Genomic DNA, 23,667 nt, shown 5'->3' on the forward strand with positions numbered 1-23,667 from the left:
CGCATGTGTTTGGACTGTATGGGAAACCAGAGCACCAGGAGGAAACCCACACCAACACAGGTTGAACATCCACACAGAAATGCCAACTGGGACTTGAACCAGCGACCATCTTGCTGTGAGGCGACAGTGCTAACCACTGAGCCACCATGTCACCTAACTATAATTTATCATTTAATTTTTAAAATTGTAATTTATTTAAATGTATAATTTAATAATAATAATAATAATAATATAGGTAATGTAGGTATGGATAGGGATTATAATTTGAATTCTACTTGTATTTTCCTACTTATATTTCAATCTTTGTTGTATTAACACGTGCTTTACAAATAAGATGAGCATTGAACATTACTTGATTAAAATTTTACACAAAAATGCAGATTGTTTTAAAATCTTCTGGATATTTTTTGCAAATACTGAAAAGTTCAAGAAAATAAAAAAGTCTAAACTCTAAAAAATACGGGGTTATTTTTTTCTACCCAAATCTTGGGTTGAGGCATTTGGGTAATTTTGGGGAGTTATTTTCAGAGTCTTGGGTAGTTTCCCAGCTCTTTAGGTCAAACCAACTCACAGCAGGGGCTGATTGGGATACTACATATTTTATACTAATTTGCTTAAATGCAATCAAAATAGTGCAACATTAACGCAGATTCCTGTCGTTTTCGGAGGATTAAATTGAGATTTATGCTCATAGCAGCCCTTAGTCAGACCTTTCTGAATTAAAAAAATCCTTACTACCACCTTTTGTACACCTGTAATCAAAGCTGCACACCCCTCACCGTACTTCAGTGATGCAGAGTCAAAACAACACAATTGCTGGGTCATCTTTCGCAGACATTTTAGGATCAAATTAACCTATTCTACAAGTACAAAATAACCAATTTTTGGGTAGAAAAACAAACCATTTATGGGGTTAAAAATAATAACCAAATTACTTGCGTTAATTTAACCCCTGATGTGTTCTGTCCCATATTTACCCAGCAGTAGGGTTAAAAACAAGCCAATTTGGGTAGTTTGGGTAGCAATTTAATTATATAAAATAAAGCGTATTATTATTTATTTTTAAAGTATATTAACATAGCATATTATATTTTGGTCACACTTTATTTTGATGGTACATTTCTTGAATTTAAGTTACATTGCATCTACATGCCAACTAATTCTCATTAGATTATAAGTAGAATGTTAGGTTGGGGTTAGTGTAAATTGACATGTACTTGCAAAGTTTCTTATAGTCAGTTAAATGTCTGTTGAATGTCTGTATCAACAGATATTAAGTAGACAGTCTACTATTACATCAAACACATCAACTAATACATACTACTAATCAAAAATAAAGTGTTACCTATATTTTTGTTAACTGTGTATAGCACAGTTGGCCAACCCTGTTCCTGGAGAGCCACCTTCCTGCAGATTTCAGTTGCTACCCATATCAAACACACCTGCCTGTAATTATCACGAGGTGTTCAGGTCCTAATTAATTGGTTCAGGTGTGTTTGATATGGGCAGCAACTGAAATCTGTAGGAAGGTGGCTTTCCAGGAACAGGGTTGGCCACCCCTGGTTTATAGTTTTGGCACACCAAATTAGCTTAGGTGGCATAGAGGCCGCTGGTTCGAGTCCTGGCTGGCTTTATCCTACCCATCAGATTACGCTACCAACAATGTACTTGAATGGTTCTGAGGTTAGAGTGATATAAAGGCTTCATATCACACTACTCTGCTTTAAAATTTACACTGGTAGCAGAGTCTGCTGCGCGGCATACTGCGTCATTAAATTGTGCCACATACTTTTTAAATGGGAGGTAGGACAATCTGACAAGGTAGGTCAAATCGACAGAACACCGGTTTCCCACACAGTCCAAACACATGCGCTATAAGTGAATTTAATACACTTAACTGTATGTATGTAAGTGTATGGGTGTTTCCCAGTACTAAATTACAGCTGGAAGGGATGTGTAAAACATAAGCTGGATGAGTTGGCAGTTCATTCCGCTGTGGCCATCCCTGATAAATAAGGGACTAACCCATAGGGAAACGAATAAAGTTAGATTAATGAAATAAGACTACTAAGACGAAGGTAATTTAAAAAAAATGCATCAGGTAATATTTCATTTCAAGTCACGATGAAAATCTACATGTATTTAGAAATGTAGTTAACATTTAATTTAAACTGAAAAGTTCAAGGAAAAAAAATTAAAACTAAACACTGAAGGATGAATACTGATGTAACCAGCTGCCTTGTTTGTCATAACACTCATCTAGAAACTGGTTGGATTGTTGCCTAGCAAGATTTTTTTTTAATTTGCCTTACACATTTTGCAACCTCACATACTTCCCTAATGTTTCCAAGGCTTTGTGTGCAGCTTACTTTGCTTAAAGTCGCATATAAATGCTAGTGAACAGTTTGAGCTCTTAATCTATTTAAACTGCAAAAATTGCAAACCTTATGATGCCCTGGCACGCTCAAACATGCAAAGTATGCTATAAGAAGAAATCAGAAGATAAATCTGTGATCTTTACATAGTTCATGCTACACGTATTACTGCAAATGAAAGTACTTCTGCTCTCGTTCAAACAGACAGCAAAAGAATGCCACAACAAAGCACTTTCCTTGGTTTATTTGAACAAATATAGGCAGGGTTTTAGGGTCAGATATGAAGGATGTATTGTATTAACTTAAAAAATACTCTATTTTGACAAAGTAGAAGCTTTAGGAGGAGAATGACATCCTTTCAAATATATTCCTATTTTAACAAAGTGTAATTTAAAGAGACAGTACACTCAAAACTGTAAATGCTGCTATCATTTACTCCTTTGAGTTTCTTTCCTCTGTTGAACACAAAGATAAAAAGAAAATGTTGATAATGAACAGACATTGATTTATGTCTTAGTATTTTGTGTTCATACACTGTAAAAAAAAAAGCAAGATTCCACACAATTCAGTGGTTTATGTTAAATCAATTAAGTTAACTTAACAAATTTTAGTAGACTGAACATAAAACAATTAAGTTGTCCCCCCAAAAAACGCAAAAGTTATGTAGTTTCAGCTCATTTTAAAGCGCAAAGTCATCTTTTTTAATGTGTTCTACAGATATCAATGACTGATTTCCCCCCCAACATTCTTCAAAATATCTTCTTTTGTGTTTAACAGTGTAGAACTACTTAAATGTGAGTAAATAGTTTAATTTTTGAGTGAACTATCCCTTTGAGCTGACTGAATGAGGGTCTCTAATGCATTCATTCAAAAAGTGACTATCTGATGACATTGTTGCATTATATTGTTAGATGTAAACACTGTTAGTCTTCACTGCACTGCTTTGCAGAGAGCAACCACCCTTCCTCAAATCACCCATATGTCCTTTATTTATATAGCTAGTTTTTTCGGATCAGGTCACAGCATAACAATGATCTTTACGAAGTGATGGACACCATGTTATTGGGGCTGAGAATCTCAATCCAGTAACCGTCAGGATCCTGGATAAAGGCCAGACCCTTCATTTTACCTGCAGGAGAGAGACACAAATGAAATAAATGTGTAAAAAATGTACACAGTTGAAGTCAACATTATTAGGACTTGCGTGAATTTTTTTCTATTTCAAATATTTCCCAAATGATGTTTAACAGAGCAAGTAATTCACAGTATTTCCTATAATATTATTTCTTCCAGAGAAAGTCTTGTTTGTTTTATTTCGCCTAAAATAAAAGTAGCTTAGAATTTTTTTTAAAACCATTTTAAGGTCAATATTATTAGTCCCCTTATGCAATATTGGTTTTGGATTGTCTACAGAAAAATTAGTTGCACAATTACCTAATTAACCTAGTTAAGCCTATAAATGTCACTTTAAGCTGTATAAAAGTGTCTTGAAAATTATCTAGTCAGATATTATTTACTGTCATCAAGGCAAAGATAAAATAAATCAGTTATTAGAAATGAGTTATTAAAACTATTATGTTTATAAATGTGTTTACAAATATTCTTTCCAATAAACAGAAATGGGGGGGCTAATAATTCAGACTTTAACTGTACATTGAAATATCAATATTAGGGCTGTGCAATTAATCGAAAATCCGATTTCGATTTCGGCTTTTAACGATTATGAAAAGCCATTAATCGAGATAAACGATTATTCCATCACGTACCGCCCCCTTTCCAGTTGTACACGTGTGAAAACTCTTTGCCTCTGCAAAGTTCAGTTCCATGTCAAAATGACTAAAAGCATGTGCTGTAATGTAACTTTTGCAGCACGGGATGCACATCTTTCATATTTTTTAAAGCGCTAAAGTGCTGTTGTGTGTGTGCGCGCCGTGCATAGCCTCGGACAGGTAGCGTGTGTGTTGCTACACATCTAACGCAATCTTAATGTGAGCGCTTTAATGGTGAAATACATGCACATTTGTGTCAGAGCGCGGATTCATATTAACCATAGACTGTAAAATATATGGACTTAGTATCCGTGATGTCACCCATAGGTTTCTGAAGAGCGCAAAAGAAGCCACAAGTAGGCGCGGCCAACCGTCGCCATTTTGTTCGCGCGTCATCACACCCACGGCGGGATACCAAACAAGGGCAAAGAGGCGGAGAGTGGGCGGAGCTACAGACACTGCTGGCATTTTGCTTGGACCTGGTTCAGACACACTTTGCTTTGGGAGAACGCTTAATACTTTATCACCTGCGACTCGTTTGTATTCTGACCACTTGTGCTTGGTTGTATACTATATCAATAAAGTGTTTAGACTTTTAAACACACACTGCTGTAATACATTGAGCCACTAAACATTGTTCTTATGACGTTTTTCAACAAGAGGAAAACGCGAATTACTTCCAAACACTTCAGATGTAGTCTGTGTTAGTTAATGTAAGACTATTGATGAAATCCAGCATAACACTGTATGACAACGCTTCAGATGTCTGTTCTAGAGCCTACAGCTAATCAATCTGTCAGATTCTGGAGTGCATTACAGCTCTAAATATAAATATAAACGATAAATGATCTTTAAATAAAACAAATACATGTATAGAGATGGTATACAAGTATATAACTTTACTCACATGGGAAACGGAGGCCATGTGAATGGTTTGTGAGCACAGTTAAGTGCACTCAGCATGCCATGCCATCTGATAATTGTAGGAAACAAGTCCAAAAGGCAGTTGACTGTGTAAAGCCACATGAAACAACACAGAAATACGATAAATATGCCGAGTTCAGTGGCTAATCTGCAGGATTCAGCTGAGGTGACGTGACGGCGACCAGTGAGACCAAGCTGTCACTCAAGTGGCCACTCCCTTAATTATGCAAACTTAATATAACTTAATATAAAGGAAATGGATGAGTTATAAAAAAATTCACCCCCCTCACAGTTGTCATGAAGGGTAATATTACCTTTATTAACCAAAATCTTTTTTTGTACCAGGCTGTAAACACCTTTTTTTCTGCTGTAAAGTTGGCCATGCTAACAGTGGGCTCAATTGAAATTTGCTCTATTTTGCAGCCAGGAGCGGCCACGACTAGCGGAATTTCGGATGAATTGCAGTTTTAGTTACTTCCGTATTGGCTTCCTGAGGTAGAGCGGGAGGTTGCCGCTTGATATTAACCCTCATATGTTTAATAAACAAACAAGTTGAGAATCAAAAGACACGAGAAAGAGAAACCATATCAGAACCACACTATTCTTAAAGTGACAGCGTGCAATATTCCTGCTGCTGCCGACCGTTTTTATTATTAATCAATAATAAAATTAAAAATACAGTGAAGATGCTTAAAGCACAGTTTAAACAACAGATTTAATAACTCATTTCTAATAACGGATTTCTTTTATCTTTGCTATGATGACAGTACATTATATTTTACTAGATGTTTTTCAAGATACTAGTATTCAGCTTAAAGTGACATTCAAAGGCTTAATTAGGGTAAATAGACAAGTCATTGTTTAACAGTAGTTTCTTCTGCAGACAATCAAACATATATATTGCTTAAAGGGGCTAATAATATTGAGCTATTAAAATAGGTTTCAAAATATGCAAACCTGCTTTTATTCTAGCTGAAACAAAACAAATAAGCCTCTCCAGAAGAAAAAAATATTATAGAAAATACTGTAAAAAAAAAAAAAAAAAAAAAAACCTCTGTTAAACATAATCTGGGAAATATTTATATATAAAAATAAATTCAAAGGAGGATGAATAATTTTGAGTTTAACTGATAATCGTTTTGAATAATCGTGATTACAATTATGACCAAAATAATCGTGATTATGATTTTCCAAAAATCGAGCAGCCCTAATAAATATTATAAATGTGTACATTGCTCACTACTTGTTTAGAAACAGTTTAGCTAATTTATTACTTGTGGAGAAACATGCAAAAAAATAAATAAATAAATAATAATAATAAAAACATACCCTCATCAGGCTTTTTTACAAAGGTCACTCCATTCTCTTCAAATAGCTTGCAGGCAGCATAGACATCCGGTACTGCAATTCCAATATGGCCTAAAATAAATAGAAAAATGTTAGATTATTTACATACTTTAATTTAGTTATTAGTAATGGGCCCTTATTGACGTTATCGTGCTGAGTTAACGCGAGACTTTTATCGGGCGATAAAAAAAATATCACCGTTAATCTATTCTAAAAGTTGTGTTGGGAGCTGGGTGTATTCTATTCCATTCTATTTTATCCTTCTGAATCAAATCAGCAGGATGCCGTTCTGGATCCTTCACTTACTTTGAAGACACTACCGACTACGTTTACATGGACATCTGTAATCTAGTTATTTGCCTTAATAGACAATAACATGATTAAGGTGTTTACGTGAAGTGCTTTCATTAGAGAGTTTCCTGTAATTTTGGGTGACTTTAACTGCAGTTCGGCATTATCACATTCACTCATGAACATTTCATTCATGCCCCCGTGACAAACTGGGGTATTAGACGCAAATAAGGACTGGTGAGAGTGTTATGGAATATAATAACGCACGGCAAACGGAAAGAAAAAAAACTTCCACATTTCGTGATCTGTGTGTGTGTGTGTGTGTGTGTGTGTGTGTGTGTGTGTGTGTGTGTTAGAGCTGCACAATTAACCGTTAAAAGATCGCGATCTCGATTCGACCCCCTAGACGATCTTAATCCAGCATTTCTACGATTCTGCCAATCATTTTTTCAAGTTCAGGAGAGAAGAAAAGGCGGCTGCACGAGTCTTTTCATTATTTCACACACGTTGCTCAGTGACATTAGCCCCTTTCACACAGTGATACCGGTAAATATCTGGAAAATTTACGGAACGACTTTACCGGTATATTCAAAAAAGCGCTGTTCACACAGACGAGGACATTACGGAAATTTTCCGGAAAAGAGCATTCACACATCCATTCCAAAATACCGGTAAATTCTGACATCATTCACCACAAATGAGCTTTAAACGGCTGCGCTTTTATTTGTAAACATTTGACTACATTACAAACTCTGTGGATGATCAATATTGTGAACAACTTTCGCAGGATCACTTTCGCATGTCGAGATGTTCATAATATGTGCGTGTGCAGGCGCTCCCAGGCACATGCAAAGCTTGAAGGTAAACAAACAACGGCTTATCATAAGCATCTCATCGATGATTATTTACACAGTTGGCATTAAGAAGAACATATAAACATGATCTGACTAACTCCTAGCAGCTAAATGTGTCTGGGAAAATATTCAAAGGCTTTTATTCTCAAACCGCGCGGATGTAAATGCGTCTGACTGTTGTGATTGGCTAAAGCAGACGTCTCACGTCAGCACGTTCTAGACGTGCACACGCTTATTCCAGCAATCTGTCTTCTGCATTCACATAGCGCAGCATTCCGGCAAATTGCCGGTAATGTTACAACTTCTCTTTCCGGAAAATAGCCAGAACGAATTTACCGGTATTTTCAAAAAGGACCTGTTCACACATACAACCTTTCCGGAAAATTGCCGGTAATTTTCCGGAAAGGTCTGTATGTGTGAAAGGGGCTATAGACACCTCCAAATGATGTTGAATGAGTCACATACTGTATTTATAAGGTATAATTCACCTAAAAATGTCATTTCGAAATCACACGTGAGCTGTTGTCTCAGAGAGGCCTACTTAATGATAGACGCGCGCGCGTCTACTTTAGTGAACAGAACCTGCATATGTTGCGAGTAACAGGTAATACAGTTGTAAATAATATTAATTTTGTGGCACAGAGTGATCGTTTGGGAGCCATGCGCGAAGTATGAACAAGCACTTAGAAGTCAAAATGAAACAGAAAGTGTGCACTTCATTTAAATACTCATATCACATTTTAGAGTTATGATTACGACAAGCATTTGATATGTTTTTTCTTTCATAATGAACACAGTTGTGCATGAGAATAAATGTTTACAGTCAGTATAACTACTCTAGCCTATATATGGTTGAATATAATCTGATAATGGCAAATGTCTGATTTTACCAGTGAATAAATTGGTCTAATATGACAGATTGCAAGCATATATCTGAAACATAATACTTCAACATCAGAATTATTATAAGAAGAAACCAGTAGACCTACACATAATATTATTATCGATGTTGTGCCATATGTTTGTTTTTACCATACCTTTATTTTACATCTACAGAATCGTGAGAAAATTGTGATCTTTATTTTAAGCAAAAAAAATAAATAAATAAAAAATAATAACAATAAAAAAATCGTGATTCTCATTTTAGCCAGAATTGTGCAGCTCTAGTGTGTGTGTGCGGTCCTGTATTGACAGCCATGTGTGTGGATCTTGTTGGAAAATATGGTGTCCTACATGATGGTAATAGTTTGATTGCAGTGTTTACTTCAATAATGCCACTAATATCTGCATACTCCACACGTCTTAATTCCATTTCTGTTTAGGTCAGTTATGACTTCAAAAATAGAACTTGTGTAGGCCTACACAGTTCAAAATTCATGTTTAACTGAATAAACAGTCAGTAAACACAAGTACATCTTATTGAACATCATTTATTTTCATCACCAATTAATTATCATAGTAGAACAGTTTCTCAAGCAGTTTGTGATGCATTTTGGAAATGACTCCTGGTCTAATGCGCCACCAGGCTTGAGAAACCCATTCTCAAAGACTTACTTTTAGTCATTATTTGGGTAGCACACATATTCTGAATGCCTTCGACAGAATTCAAATAAGCCATTTAATCTAAATCAATTCCAAGATTACAGTAAGATTAATCTAGATTTTAAAAATGATCTATGCCCATCTATAGCTATTACACAATACTTTGATTTAGGACTATATTTTTGCACATATACCAGCACAATCAGAACAAATGTAAAATTCTGAAGAATTATTTTTTTTAAAGTCCATAACAAACATTTTAATGCACTTTTTCTGACCACTAGGACTTCAAATCCTTTGTGAACTGCATTAAAGATTCATTAAGCAAGATTTCAAAAATGCTTTTTTTCAGCAGACCAATGCTGCGTCCCAATTAGCATACTATCCGTCCTAAATAGTAATTGAAAATAAAATTATGTATGTAGAAAAGAGTATGCCAAAAATTCCCAGATGGTAAGGGTGTGACGAGACGCTTACTAATATTTGCTATTATATGAATGTTTTGTTTGGGAGCTTTCAAATATCATCGTTGGCGAAATTCACTAAGTGAAGCTTTAAGCTGGATGTTTTATGGTATTTTATATTAAAGCTAATATGTTGATAAAACAATAGAGAAAATGTCACAAATGCTATATTTACCAAAGCCTCTTGGGTCTGAGTTGCCGTTGTGGTAAGACTGGCTGTCATCCGTTTCTGAGCCCCAGTTACTAATAAAAAAAAAAGACAAAGAAGAAATAGCACATGAAAACAGCTCTATGCAGAAAGTCAGCCATCAAATTTAGATATCTGGACCGGCTATTTAAATATTCTACAGCCTGACTTACAACTGATGATGTATTTTTATCCAATCACAAATGGAACCAAGAAAGGTCTAGTCTTTTAGGAGTAAAAATGAGCCGAGTATTGCCAAAATTATTGAAATGTTTTAAAACAATGTTCCTCAAAGAAGGAGAGGAAGACATTTAGATATATCACCATCAACAGTGCAGAACATAAATAAAAGATTCAAGGAATCTGGAGGAACTTCAATGCATAAGGGACAAGTGCGCAAGCCTAAGCTGAACTACACTAGCTATGTTTCCATCCACCTATTTTATACCTATTTTTATTTTATTTTATTTTGCAAATGCCCATAAAAAAAAAAACAGTTGATGGAAACGCCATGATGCGCATACATTTTTAAAATGCGCATAAAAAACTTATGCGCCTAATAGGGTTGTAACAATATACCGGTATGACGGTCTACCACGATTTGAACGTGCACGATTATCATACCATGAACAATTGCATATCAACGGTTTTAACCCTTAAAGACCGAGACAGCCGCCCGCGGCTAAAAAAAAGTATTGCTCTTAAATGTTTAATAACTTTTGATCCGCTGATCTGGTTCATACAATTCAAATATTGGCATAAAGAAGAGAATCTCAGCTTTCCAGTGCTGTATCACATAACATTCGCGGACTTTCAGAGGCTCCGGAATCAGTGCGGTTACATCATCAAAATTTGACAACGCTGATTTGACAAAGAAACGCTCGTCACTGTGTCTTCGGACAAACCAGACATGATACATTGATGCAATGTCCCTCCTCCATGCCCAGATTGGTTTAAACTCGCTATATTACAACCAATAAGCATAGGTTTCGCTTTTGTTTGTGGACCAACACTAAGCTTTTTGAACAACACAGAATGAGAAATAGGCATACATTTATGCGCGGCTGAATAAAACGCAAAAAAAAGTTTTGCATGAAATAATTCTCATACTAAGTACTTTTGCATGCACAGAAACATGACAAAACAGTGACACAGCAAAGACGAACTGCTGCTCTTGCTGTTTTCAAAAGACGCAAATGAAGGTGCAGCTGTTTGTCTGCATTGCAGACAACCATATCCAAATCCATATCCACAGACAACCATATCCATGCTGGCACATAAAACCTAAGGATGTTCCATATTGAATCTAGTTTCATTATGTAACTATTTATAGTATAGTAAATATTTATATCTATTTTTTACTGAGGATTTGCACCATGTTTATTTGGACTTTATTTGGACTTTGACACATTATTTATTATTTTCTTATTTTTTTATTTGTTCATTGTAAGTGGTGTTGTTTATAGTAACTGAAACTATATTATTTGGAAAAAGTCAAATTTGCTTCACTGTTCTATTATTTTGTAACATTTGTAACATACCGTATACCGCGAAACCGTCAAATCGTGGTATTGTTTTAGACGATTATCATACCGTAAAAAATTCATACCGTTACAACCCTAGCGCCTAACTGGGTAGGATAAACTTTTTATTCGATAAGAAAAGATGCGCATAAACTGCGATGGAAACACTTTTAATGCACAAACTCCAGCATGCGCATTAAAAAAGGTCATGTGATTTTGTTAAAACAGATCATGTGATGCTCAAAAGGTGTATGAATGGACAAAACGTCAGGCTGAGCACATTATAAAACATCTGAAATGTTGTTTTGGTCATAATAAAACGCCTTACCATTTCAGTATTAATGTTATTATATTATTAATGACCTCCAGAATCAAGAGCGCCTGTGCTCCACGTCTGACACCTTCAAACGCCACTGCGAACTCACTGCATGTCAGGATTGTCTTCTGAGGCGCATTCATTTAGAAAAGATCGATGCAGCTTCTCCTACTGCAGCAAAGGCAGTTTTTACTGTTGATATTTGGCGCCAGTTAATCAGGAAGTGACGATTTTGGTCGATTTGACTCGTTGGATGGAAACGCTGCTTCATTCGCACAACTTTTATGCGATAATCCAGTTTTGCGCATGAAGTTTATTCACATTTTTGGATGGAAACATAGCTACTGATCAATCGATTCCTTAGGTGACACTGAATCAAGAATCCTCGTTCATCTATAAGCCATTTCAACACATAGGCTCAGGACTACTTTGGCAAACCTTTGTCAAGTACCACGATTCATAGTTACATCCACAAATGCCAGTTAAAACTGTACTGTGCCAAAAGAAAGCCCTATGTTAACTGTGTCTAGAAGCACCATAAACTTCTCTGGGCTCGAGGCATCTGGGATGGACCATCAAACAATGGAAATGTGTATTGCGTTCAGATGAATAAGTATTTCCGGTATTTTATGGGAGAAATGGATGTCATGTGCTCCGGACAAAAAAATGGCATCATCCAGACCAGGGGTCACCAATCCTGGTCCTGGAGGGCAGGTGTCCCTGCAGGGTTTAGCTCCAACTTCCTCAACACACCTGCCTGGTTGTTTCAAGTATACCTAGTAAGACCTTGATTAGCTTGTTCAGGTGTGTTTGATTAGGCTTGGAGCTAAAATCTGCAGGGCACCGGCCCTCCAGGAACAAGTTTGATGACCCCTGATCCAGACTGGGACAGCAACAAGTTCAAAAGCCAGGGTCTGTCATGGCTGTGTCACATAGACTGTAAAATATATGGACGTAGTATTCGTGACGTCACCCATAGGTTTCTGAAGAGCGCAAAAGAAGCCACAAGTAGGCGCGGCCAACCGTCGCCATTTTGTTCGCGCATCATCACACCCACGGCGGGATACCAAACAAGGGCAAAGAGGCGGAGAGTGGGCGGAGCTACAGACACTGCTGGCATTAAGCTTGGACCTGGTTCAGACACACTTTACTTTGGGAGAACGCTTAATACTTTATCACCTGTGACTCGTTTGTATTCTGACCACTTGTGCTTGGCTGTACACTATACCAATAAAGTGTTTAGACTTTAAAAACACTGTTGTAGTACATTGAGCCACTAAACATTGTTCTTATGACGTTTTTCAACAGGAGGAAAACGCAAATTACTTTCTAAACACTTCAGATGTAGTCTGTGTTAGTTAATGTAAGACTATTGATGAAATCCAGCATAACACTGTATGACAACGCTTCAGATGACTGTTCTAGAGCCCACAGCTAATCAATCTGTCAGATTCTGGAGTGCATTACAGCTCTAAATATAAATTTAAACGATAAATGATCTTAAATAAAACAAATACATGTATAGAGATGGTATATAAGTATATAACTTTACTCACATGGGAAATGGAGGCCACGTGAATGGTTTGTGAGCACAATTAAGTGCACTCAGCATGCCATGCCATCTAATAATTGTAGAAAACAAGTCCAAAAGGCAGTTGACTGTGTAAAGCCACATAAAACAACAAAGAAATACGATAAATATGCCAAGTTCAGTGGCTAATCTGCAGGATTCAGCTGAGGTGACGGGACGGCGACCAACGAGACCTAGCTGTCACTCAAGTGGCCACGCCCTTAAATATGCAAACTTATTATAACTTATTATAAAGGAAACGGATGAGTTATAAAAAAATTCACCACCTCACAGTTGTCATGAAGGGTAATATTACCTGTATTAACCAAAATCTTTTTTTGTACCAGGCTGTAAACACCTTTTTTTCTGCTGTAAAGTTGGCCATTCTAATAGTGGGCTCAATTGAAATTTGCTCTATTTTGCAGCCAGGAGCGGCCAGGACTAGCGGAATTTTGGATGAATTGCAGTTTTAGTTACTTCCGTATTGGCTTCCTGAGGTAGAGCGGGAGGTTGCTGCTTGCTGTGTCAGTGCCCTTGGCAAAAGTAACTTGCACTTCTATGATAGCACTAACAATTATTTTTTATTTGCATTTTCTATACTGTCCTAACTTTTTCATATTTAGGGTTTTATAGAGTGAAGGAACTATGACGTCAATTTGTACGCAAAAACCTGAAAGCGAGTTAGCATTTTAGCAGTTCTGGTTCCCTCGTTCCCTCGTTTTTTCAATAGGATTCAGTTAAATCACTTAAATAAGGTTCGTGGCCAACACTTATAAAGGCTGTTGAGACAGATTATTTTGTTGATCATTTATTTCAATTAAAGTATATTATGAAGATACTGCTTACCAGTGCAGTTTATCTGTTTCCTTCTCTTAGTAATGCAAACGTGTGAATAAATGTTTAAGAAATACACACAAATTAACTGTCATTTTAATGTGATCCAGTGATTTTTTGGTTGTTTTTTCTTCATCTGAACACATTTACCTCTGTCATAACTGCAGTATTTACACTCCTCCATTAAATGTATAGCAGATGTGACTGTATGGGCTGCTTTTCGCTGTACTTCGGGACATAAAAAGATTATCTCTATCCATGATGGAACTAGCAGGCATCTAGATTTGTCCCTCACGCCTCATTTCTGTCACCTGTTAAGGTAAGCAGACTGTATGCACGCGAGTGATACACTTATTTAAATATGTCTTATGATAATACTATGTAGGCAAAATTATACATGCATGTTTAAAACTTTTACAACAACCTTAAAGCAAAACAAAATGTATTTCCCAATCAAAACATGATCTAAAAGGCACGTAGGTCTATACAGATGTGTTTTTGCGCATGTATTGGTTTATAATATATAGCGTGCATTATAATATAATAAACAAAGAGATTAACTCTTTGTCATGGAGCATATTTCTAAAAATAAGCAAGAAAAGTTGTGTGTAGTAGGGTGGTGCTGATGTCACAGACGAGCGCCCTGAATGCACTGTAGTCCATTTATAACCTAATGTTAGCTTTTCAGTTCTTGCGTTTGTATTTAAGATCCAAAAGTGCTAAAAGTTGTATTTTGGTGTGAGGATTATCCGGCTGGACAAAACGTGTAAGTGTAATGAACAGTGTTTGAACACAGAGCTTATTATTTGCAATCTTCGAAAAGCCTATGGGAAAATCCTATAGGGATTTTATTGAGGAAACCAGTTTTATGCTAGCAGCCGATTAGCCTACAAGACGACGTCATAGTTCCTCCACTCTATTACTTTCTTTGACTTCCTGCACTGGGAAAATTTAATGCAAGTTATAGATGTTGAGTTTTGTGATAAAGCTATTTGCTTGCGATATAAAATTTCCCTAGAGAAATACTATTTTTTTCACCATTTTTATTAACATTTTTTTATTTATTTACGTCAAACAGTAAAATAAAAAAAGTTAAATAAACCGTAAACATTCAAATAAACAGTTAATACATATTTTTCTTCAATCTTAAATTCTAAAACCTATTTCTAACGTCATGTCATGGAGCAAACATTAAGATTTTTAAACATAAATAATAATAACATTTTTAAACTTAAATGAATCACTTTTGGGGTTTTTTCTTTGCTTGTCTCTACTCACACCCTTATTATTTACTTCCATCTTTCTGCTGTAATGCACTAAAATAGGTTCACCTTTAGACCAGTTGAACCAATTGAGCTGTTTTCGGTGGTCTGGTTTCATTTTAGTTTAGTCAATAGCACTTACTGGAGAAGTGGGTAGAAAAAGAGTAAGACTCCATCTTATTGGTGAAATCTAGATAAACCACCAATGCATGCACGCAACAGACATAATACTTGACAATGCTTGACTTAATGCACCTCTTTGTGATCCAGATATTGCATATGCTGCTATCGTGGTTTTAGATATATTGTGCAGCCCTATTACTTTCCCTATTCCACTCTAAAACTGTATTTCCTCTTTGCCTGTCCTTTGTATTGAGAAATTGTACACATACACAAATATACACACTGTTTAACTAACTGATACACGTCACAGCATTTACATATTGTTGCTTCTCTTGCATTTACATATTGTTGTGATTTAAAGTGCTTCTATTATAATCATTTGCAAGTCGCTTATAAGGATAAAAAGTATCTGCTAAATGAATAAATGTAAATGTTTATGTGGTCAAACGCATTCAAACAGCCACAAAATAAAATGTTGTGATAAACTGCACCAAAATATTGCACACACTAGGGTTGTGCCGATTGACGATAGTATCGTGTATCGACGATAGGCAAAGATATCGCCAAGAGCTGAAACCTATGACGATTTTAAAGACAATATTTAGCTCATTTCGCATTTACATAGACCTATTACAGGTTTTAATTGCATTATTGAATAAAATGAACAGTATTTTTATTTTTAAACATCGTCATTAATAATAAATTAACTGTAAATAATTTGACAGCTTCAGCTGTTCACATCAACATCACCTGACCGACACTTTCGGACAAAAATGAATCATTTCGATTGCTCTCTCTCGCAGCGCGAGCTACACGTGAGGGCACAGTTAAATCTCATAGCAAATTAGTTTGCAACTTTGTTGCCTAAAAATAATAGGCTAAATAGTAAAACTGGATTTAATTAACAAACAAGTTAAATAAAACGATTTGTAAAAATAAAACAACTGAAAAAGAAAATGAAAGAATTTTGAAACCAGCTCAAATATTCTGGAATAAGACGTGTTGCGGTCATTGATCATTTGATACTCCTTGGACAGCACTCCCGCAAGATTATCTCTTGCTTTAACAAAAAAGCTATTTATTATCTTTTTTATATGTTATTAATAGCCTATTTAAGTTTTAAGGGGGCTATGGACTATATTTTCAGTGCATGCATTGACTGCTCCTTCAAATACACGGAATATACTTGTTTATTTGTGTTTAATTCGATAGATTGATAATCACGGACATGCGCATTATTCAGAAAATAACCTATTTATTTAATTTAAAAATAGGCTAATTAATTTAGGTCAAATAGGCTATTTAATAAGAGCAATTGCCGACTCGCCGCAGCCATGTCTAAAATGAAACTTATCCGAAAACAATAAACACATGGGCTGTTTCTCAATTCCAAGAACGCAGAGAACGGACTTGTGTTCTTGTGGAGACCGGTCTTGCCAGGTGTACTCGGAAGAACGAACTCAGGAGACCGCGAGGGCAGAGAACGCGTCCTTTGAGAATTGAGATGCTGCGTTCTTCCTGATGGTCACGTGACCTTCACGTGTTTTAAATGGTAAATTATTTAAACATTACAGCCTTCATACAACAATTTATTGTTTTTCCCCTTTTCAAAATATATACTTCGCATAAAAGCATTATAAATATATGTTGCACACTATAAATAAAACAGATTTTAATACGAATTTCAGCAAACAAACACTCTTAATGTGTTTATTCCTTTATTAAGATGTCCATGGTGATGTTTACTTTTACCGTTTCATTTAGGGAAACTCCTGAGGTAAATAAATGACATCTCTGAACTTTAATAAGAAATCTAAATAAAATGCTGCGCTTCCCACCTCCAGTCGCAATGACTTCTGGGACTTCCAGAGCGAGTTCGGTGCTCAAGTCTGCATCGTTGCGTCCTCAATATCAAGAACACATCCGGGAAGTTTCACGCGTCCTTGCGATATTGATTATTGGAACTGAACTTTGGCAGCTGATGATGACGTTACACGAGAACACGAGGACGCAAGACCGCTGAAGAACGCATATTGAGAAACAGCCATAGCCTATGCCAAGCGCAATAATTGTGTTAGATCTTAGCAAATACAACTGTGCCACTGTTGATGACGTTTGTGATGATTAGACCTGAAGCCGCGCTGCGCTCAACTGAACAAAAACATTGAAAACTTCACCGCATAGTCACGTGCGGGCGGCGAGTCCTCCATCCACCTTTCGTCTGAAAGAATCTTAGAGCATCGTTTCTTCCGTCCCTATATAAATATCATTTCATTTGCTTTCATCAATGTATATTATATCCATTTTGCAGCAGTCCCGCGGGCCGAGGATAACGGCATGAACCCGAAGTCACCATCAAATCCTGTCCCGCGCCGCACTGTTGCATTGAGTCTTGTTTGAAATAATTTCAGTGTAAGCGCCTATTTAGCTTTAAGAGCGCAGTGATTTGCATTGGTTTGAATTATTATCCAAGATCAAACCTCATGCAAATAAAGTAGGTTATTAAATAAGTAAAAAAATCAGCCAAAAGGTTATTAAATATCTTTAGATATAGTTAAATATAATTATCAAATATTATATATATACATAAACGTAACACTGTCGTGCCCCTATGCGATAGTATCGTGTATCGCGATCTCACAGGGGGACGATATGGCGATCTGAAAATTTAGGGTGCTTTCACACCTACACTTTTGTTTCGGAACGTGTCTCGTTTGCCCAGTTAGCGCGGTTCGTTTGGCATATTTGAACAGGGCAATCGCGCTCTGTTCCGCGCCAAAGTAATCGCTCCGAGATCGCTTGAATGAGGTGGTCTCGGCTCGATTGAAACGAACCCTGGAGCGGTTCAATCAGTGAGAAAGCGATCCGATCCGAGCACGGTTATATCACAGTGTTTTATGGATATGTAATAGGCTTACGGCTGTATGAAGAGAGAATTATGAGTATGGCGGGAAGTTTCGCGAGTCTCCGGATGCACGCAAACGAGTGATGATCTCCCGGTAATCTCGCGTCTCCCTCCCGGTCCTCACCGGGCATCGTCGTGCACCCTTCTCACCCCTCCCCACCGCATCTCTCCTCAGACACGTCGCGCGCGCACCCTGTCAATCACCACTAAACCACCACCTCTCCTGACAGCTTAGCGGGACGCTGCAAAATAAACCCTGACACTCTGACCAATGTAAGGAGAGTTTACTCGCACGTGACTTGTTTTAGCTCTTTTGGTCCGATTAGAAACTTTGCAATGTGAAAGCGAACCGCTCCAAGAGCAAAGTGCAACAATGTAACAATTGTAATCTCTGTTTCGGAACAACTGAATCGATTCACAGGTGTGAAAGCACCCTTAGTATATCGCCCAACACTAGCACACACACACACACACACACACACACTTACTGAGTGAGCTCTATAGTGGCTCTACGGGAGAACGTCCAGGCCGTCCTCTCCTTCACATCTGCAGGGATCTCTTTCTTATCTTCGTAACCCAGAAAGTAGAGGGTGAAGCGCATCGAGGGGAAATCAAACTTCTGTAACAGCCTACAAATAAAACATCCACACATTAAGGCCACCTCAATGCTTCACTGATCTTCACTTTTAAGCAGGGGTACACAAAATGCATAAGTGCATGCACGGTTAAAGGGTTAGTTCGATTACTTTTGTGTGGCAAAAACACCACAACAGTTCAGGGTGCACGTTTACTATGGGCAATAGGTCAGCAGCACAGCACAAGCATTATATTGCTCATAATAAATGCGCACCATGTGGAAGACTAAAGTTTTTGGTGCGCAAAAGTGTTCTTGGAGCTTCGTATCATTACAGTTGAATCACATAAAATCTTTTGACAACGTTTTCGGTTCCTCTTCTGGACTCTTTTTGCAGTCTATGGAGGTTGAGAGAGCTTTGGGATTTTATCTAAAATAACTTAATTTGTGTTCTGAAGATGAATGAAGGTCTCAGGGGATTGAAATGACTTGAGGATGAGTAATTAATAATGCAACTGTCATTTTAGGGTAAACTAATAATTTAAAATAAAAAAATGCAGGACTACGACGGAGCTAAAGAAGCACTTTTGCATAGCAACTCTTGCCATTTTGGAACCTCATCAACCAAGTGCAAAATGTGTAGAGTGTAAAATTATGCACATGTTTTCCTTATATAAATTAATTTGTTTAGGATGTAGCGGTGCCGGCATGCTTTGGATTTAGTTCATGTTACCTCAGATTTAATTCAATTGGGTGTGAATCGAATGGCATGGGACATAGAATATGGGCTTGTGCAAGTTTACATGCTTGTGGTTTGGAAGAAGAATGTAATATAAAGCTGTTCTCTGTGTGCAGATTTAGTTGCAGTCAATGTCGGACTTTACAAAGAAGTTGCTTCCAATGAACTTCAGATGGTGGCAACCGGGATCTCTCTAGTGCACAAACTGTGGACCGGCCACAACCTAGAAAACTGATTCACCTGATAGAAATCTTATATGTGACATGCAAATCACATATTTAGAATACAAGTTCATATTTAGATTTTAAAGATATGCAGCACATATATATGCTCATAAACATACACCTACTGGCCACTTTATTAGGTACAACTTACTAGTACCCAAGTACCTTCTGCCTTTAGAACTGTGTTAATCCTTCATGGCATAGATCCATAAAATTCCTCAGAGATTTTGGTTCATATTGACACGAAATCCAATTCCTGTGTGAATTGTAGCCTCAGTTTTCTGTTCTTAGCTGATAGGAGTGGCACCCGGTGTGGTCTTCAGCTGCTATAGCCCATTCGTCTCAAGGTTGGACTTGTGTGTTCAGAGATGCTCTTCTGCAGACCTCGGTTGTAACGAGTGCTTATTTGAGTGACTGTTGCCTTTTTATCATCTGGAACCAGTCTGGCCATTCTCCTCTGGCATCAACAAGGCATTTGCGCCCACAGAACTGTCGCTCACTGGATATTTTCTCTTCTTCAGACCATTCTCTGTAAACCCTAGCACCAACAACCATGCCACGTTCAAAGTCGTTAACAAGCAGTTGGACAGGTGTACCTAACAAAGTGGCCAGTGTGCAACATATATTTCAAAACATTGCAAAAATGATTATTTATATATGCATAGTCAATGCAAACTGGACAGCGCCAATGCAAAATGCAATGCGCATGTGTTGCGAATGCACAGAATTTTAATCTTTTTGGAAACATGCTTTAAGAAACAGAGCAATCACATTAGATTGGGGCATTTAATCAATACAGCTAAAATTGTATTTTGTTTCTACGTGCACTTTTTGAACATTTGGGCTTTTATAAATTAATTAAGACTAACATAAATCAGTCCAAGACACTGTGTGTTGTGAGATCAGTCTCTTTTACACTAGTACACTCACGTCATTCCCAGGATCCGTGTGTAGAAATCCAGGGATTTAACCGGATCCTTCACCCGCAGCATTGTCTGCTGCATCATGAAGTCCTACAGGAGACAAATTAAATGTATAATTTATTAATTAATGCAAAAAAGTTAAAACACAAAAAATATAATCTACAAGACAGAGACCCAAAAAGGGGAACAAAAAGATAATTTTGAAAAGCACATTATTTTCGTCCTCTGAAAGCATTTGAGAGTCTTTGTTTTTTTTAATTTTGTTTTGTTTTGGATCTTTGTCTTGCTGAAATGTCCACCCTGGTTTCATCTTCATCATCATGCTAATATAAATGTTGGACTGAAGCAGTTGATTTTCATTTAAAATGAGGAAGGGCAGAGGATTGCAAAAGAACTACTGAGAGACTTCAGCTGCTGCTTGGGCTTTCACTACCTTTCTACCCCTCCCTTTCTTCATGTGTTCAATACTTTTTCCCAGCATCATTTCATTTTATTACACATAACTTCATTTATAAACTAATTAGATTAGTTTTCTTTGCATGAATGGATTTCTTTGATTGTTTTCCAGGGAAAACTTCAAGCCAACAGCACCTTTAGAAATAATTTTTTTTTTTTTAGAAAAACAGTGAACAGCTGTTCTCTGTGTGCAGACTGAGTCGCAGTCAATGTTGGACTTTACAAAGAAGTTGCTTCCAATTGCTCTTCTGTATACCTTGGTTGTAGTGAGCGGTTATTTGAGTTACTGTTGCCTTTCTATCAGCTGGAACATGTCTGGCCATTCTCCTCTGACATTGCGAAGGCATTTGCGACCACAGAACTGCCACTAACTGCATATTCTCTGGTTTTTGAACCATTCTCTGTAAACCCAAGAGATCGTGCATTAAAATCCCAGTAGATCAGCAGTTTCTAAAATACTCAGACCAGCTCTTCTGGTACCAACAACCATGCCACGTTTAAAGTCACTTACTTATGTTGGAATATAAGGTCAATTCCATGCGTGTTCAATAAGAAAAGGTCTGGAGAGGGTTTTCTTCAATGCCAAAAATATTAGTAATTTATTAGATACAAATGAATAATTCGATGACAGAGCTCTGGGTTACGTAACGTTACCCCAATGCAATACAAGAATTACATTCAAGAGGTTCGCAACTAACATACATTTCCTTGACTCCAGCATATATACACAACTGATATTAACAGGTGGAGTTTTTGTGTAACGTCACTCATCAGTCATTCTGCAGTCCTTTGGATCTTGTACCCAGACATACTTCCTCTTTCTGCAACCTTTCTCTGCATACCAGAACTGAACAGTTACGTGCATCTTAAATATATTTCACAACTTCTACAAGCATCATGCTCCTTGTGACATGTCTTGACTTTGTTTTTTCCACACTTACATCACCTTTCTTCTGCATGTTGATGCTAGGCTTGAACTGCAGCAGATCGTCTTGACCATGTCTACATGCCTAAATGCACTGAGTTGCTGCCATGTGATTGGCTGATTAGAAATTTAAGTTAACAAGCAGTTGGACAGGTATACCTGATAAAGTGGCCGGTGAGTGTATATAAAACGGTAATGCAAGAATATTCCTTTTTAAATACTTGTTCAATCCATTTCTTGTCTAAATCTTTGTGAAAATTCCCTGATATCTCAATATGTAGCATTCTAGTTAAAGTATGGGACACCAGAGAAGTCACAGGTCAGGATTTCCTGACTTTAAAATGTCAAAGGTCGTTGGAGAATCTTATATCAACCTGCATTACAAACAGAACCACCCATATGTTCATTTTCTTTCTCATATGACTCAGCAATATTACATTACAACATTACACAAATATATACTTGATCAAAGTCTGCTGAGATGCTAACAGAGAGGCTGAGAAAGCTCTATTGAATAGCATTTATGTGTTGTGAATCTATTTTTTCCTGCAGTATTGTGATTGTTGAGGTAAAGTTGATTTTATATTCGCACATTCTCATTAATAATATCATTTTAGAAAAGTATTCTTTGCAATAGGTAAATCATACAAGCAGCCAATGACTATCATCATTGTTTAGAGTCAATAATATAGTGCTAATGTTGTTTTGAAGTCATACTTACATGCGATTTCTGCCCCAATATTTAAAGTAGCTTGGTAAACAATATAAAGAAGTTGTGACTGATCATAAAATGAACGAATTCGTGCGAATAAGAATCCAACTTTACCTCAATTGTTGAGAGTTAACGTTGTACTTAAAGCAGAACAGGGGGAAAGCGACGATCTTCGTGTTTGATCGACAGGTTCCGCCCGAGTTCATGATCCAAAAAAAAGCGTCTTACTTTAGTGATGGAGCTTCCCTCTTTACACGCGGCGGCTGCAGCCTCGTTTGTCACCCCTTGGTCGGTCATTTTTAGGTGTGTTTCGGCCTAATGGTCACCTGGCGGCTGACAGACAGTCCGACGGAAAGACACCTCGCGGAGGGGCGGGGCTACTCAGAGCAGCGTCAGTGGTATGACGTGTCTGTGGGAGGAGCGATGATGGAGTATATGATGAAATGGCGCTGTGCTTTCACTTCTATTCCTGCAGAGGGCGAGAGTCATGTTTATCAGAAAGTGAATTTGCCAAACGCATTCATTCAAATATACACTCAGCACTTCAGTTTATTTTTATAAACAGGTACTGTTGTCGTGGTTCATTATAATACAGACACAATTTCACTTCTCATATCTAACAGTTATTGAATTGAGTGTTTTTACCTATTTAGTATAGATAGACAGATAGATATATTGATGGCTAGCTAGCTGGATAGATAAATTGTTGGTGAGCTAACTATTTAAGTTGGAATGATTATATTTAAATGACAAAAATGTGTGAAAAGCCCTTTTATTCCTTCTGTAGTTCACCCAAAAAGTATAAATATCTCACCATTTGCTACACGA

The 23,667-nt window shown here is 37.1% G+C and overlaps 1 protein-coding gene across 2 annotated transcripts; it reads right to left on the reverse strand.

Moving 5' to 3' along the window:
* Nucleotides 1-2,603: 2,603 nt before the first annotated feature.
* Nucleotides 2,604-23,182, reverse strand: glo1 (glyoxalase 1). Of its 2 annotated transcripts, none has more exons than XM_087277639.1 (6): nt 22,954-23,167; nt 20,754-20,836; nt 18,775-18,915; nt 9,742-9,809; nt 6,398-6,487; nt 2,604-3,504 (listed from the first exon to the last, which is right to left on the reverse strand). In XM_087277639.1, the coding sequence occupies exons 2-6, from the start codon at nt 20,828-20,830 to the stop codon at nt 3,413-3,415; spliced, it is 468 nt and encodes a 155-aa protein (XP_087133765.1). In that variant the 5' UTR covers nt 20,831-20,836; nt 22,954-23,167; the 3' UTR covers nt 2,604-3,412.
* Nucleotides 23,183-23,667: the final 485 nt, after the last annotated feature.

Source organism: Danio rerio, chromosome 13 (genome assembly GCF_052040795.2).
Source record: "Danio rerio strain M-AB ecotype USA chromosome 13, GRCz13ab, whole genome shotgun sequence".
Classification (NCBI taxonomy): Eukaryota; Metazoa; Chordata; class Actinopteri; order Cypriniformes; family Danionidae; genus Danio; species Danio rerio.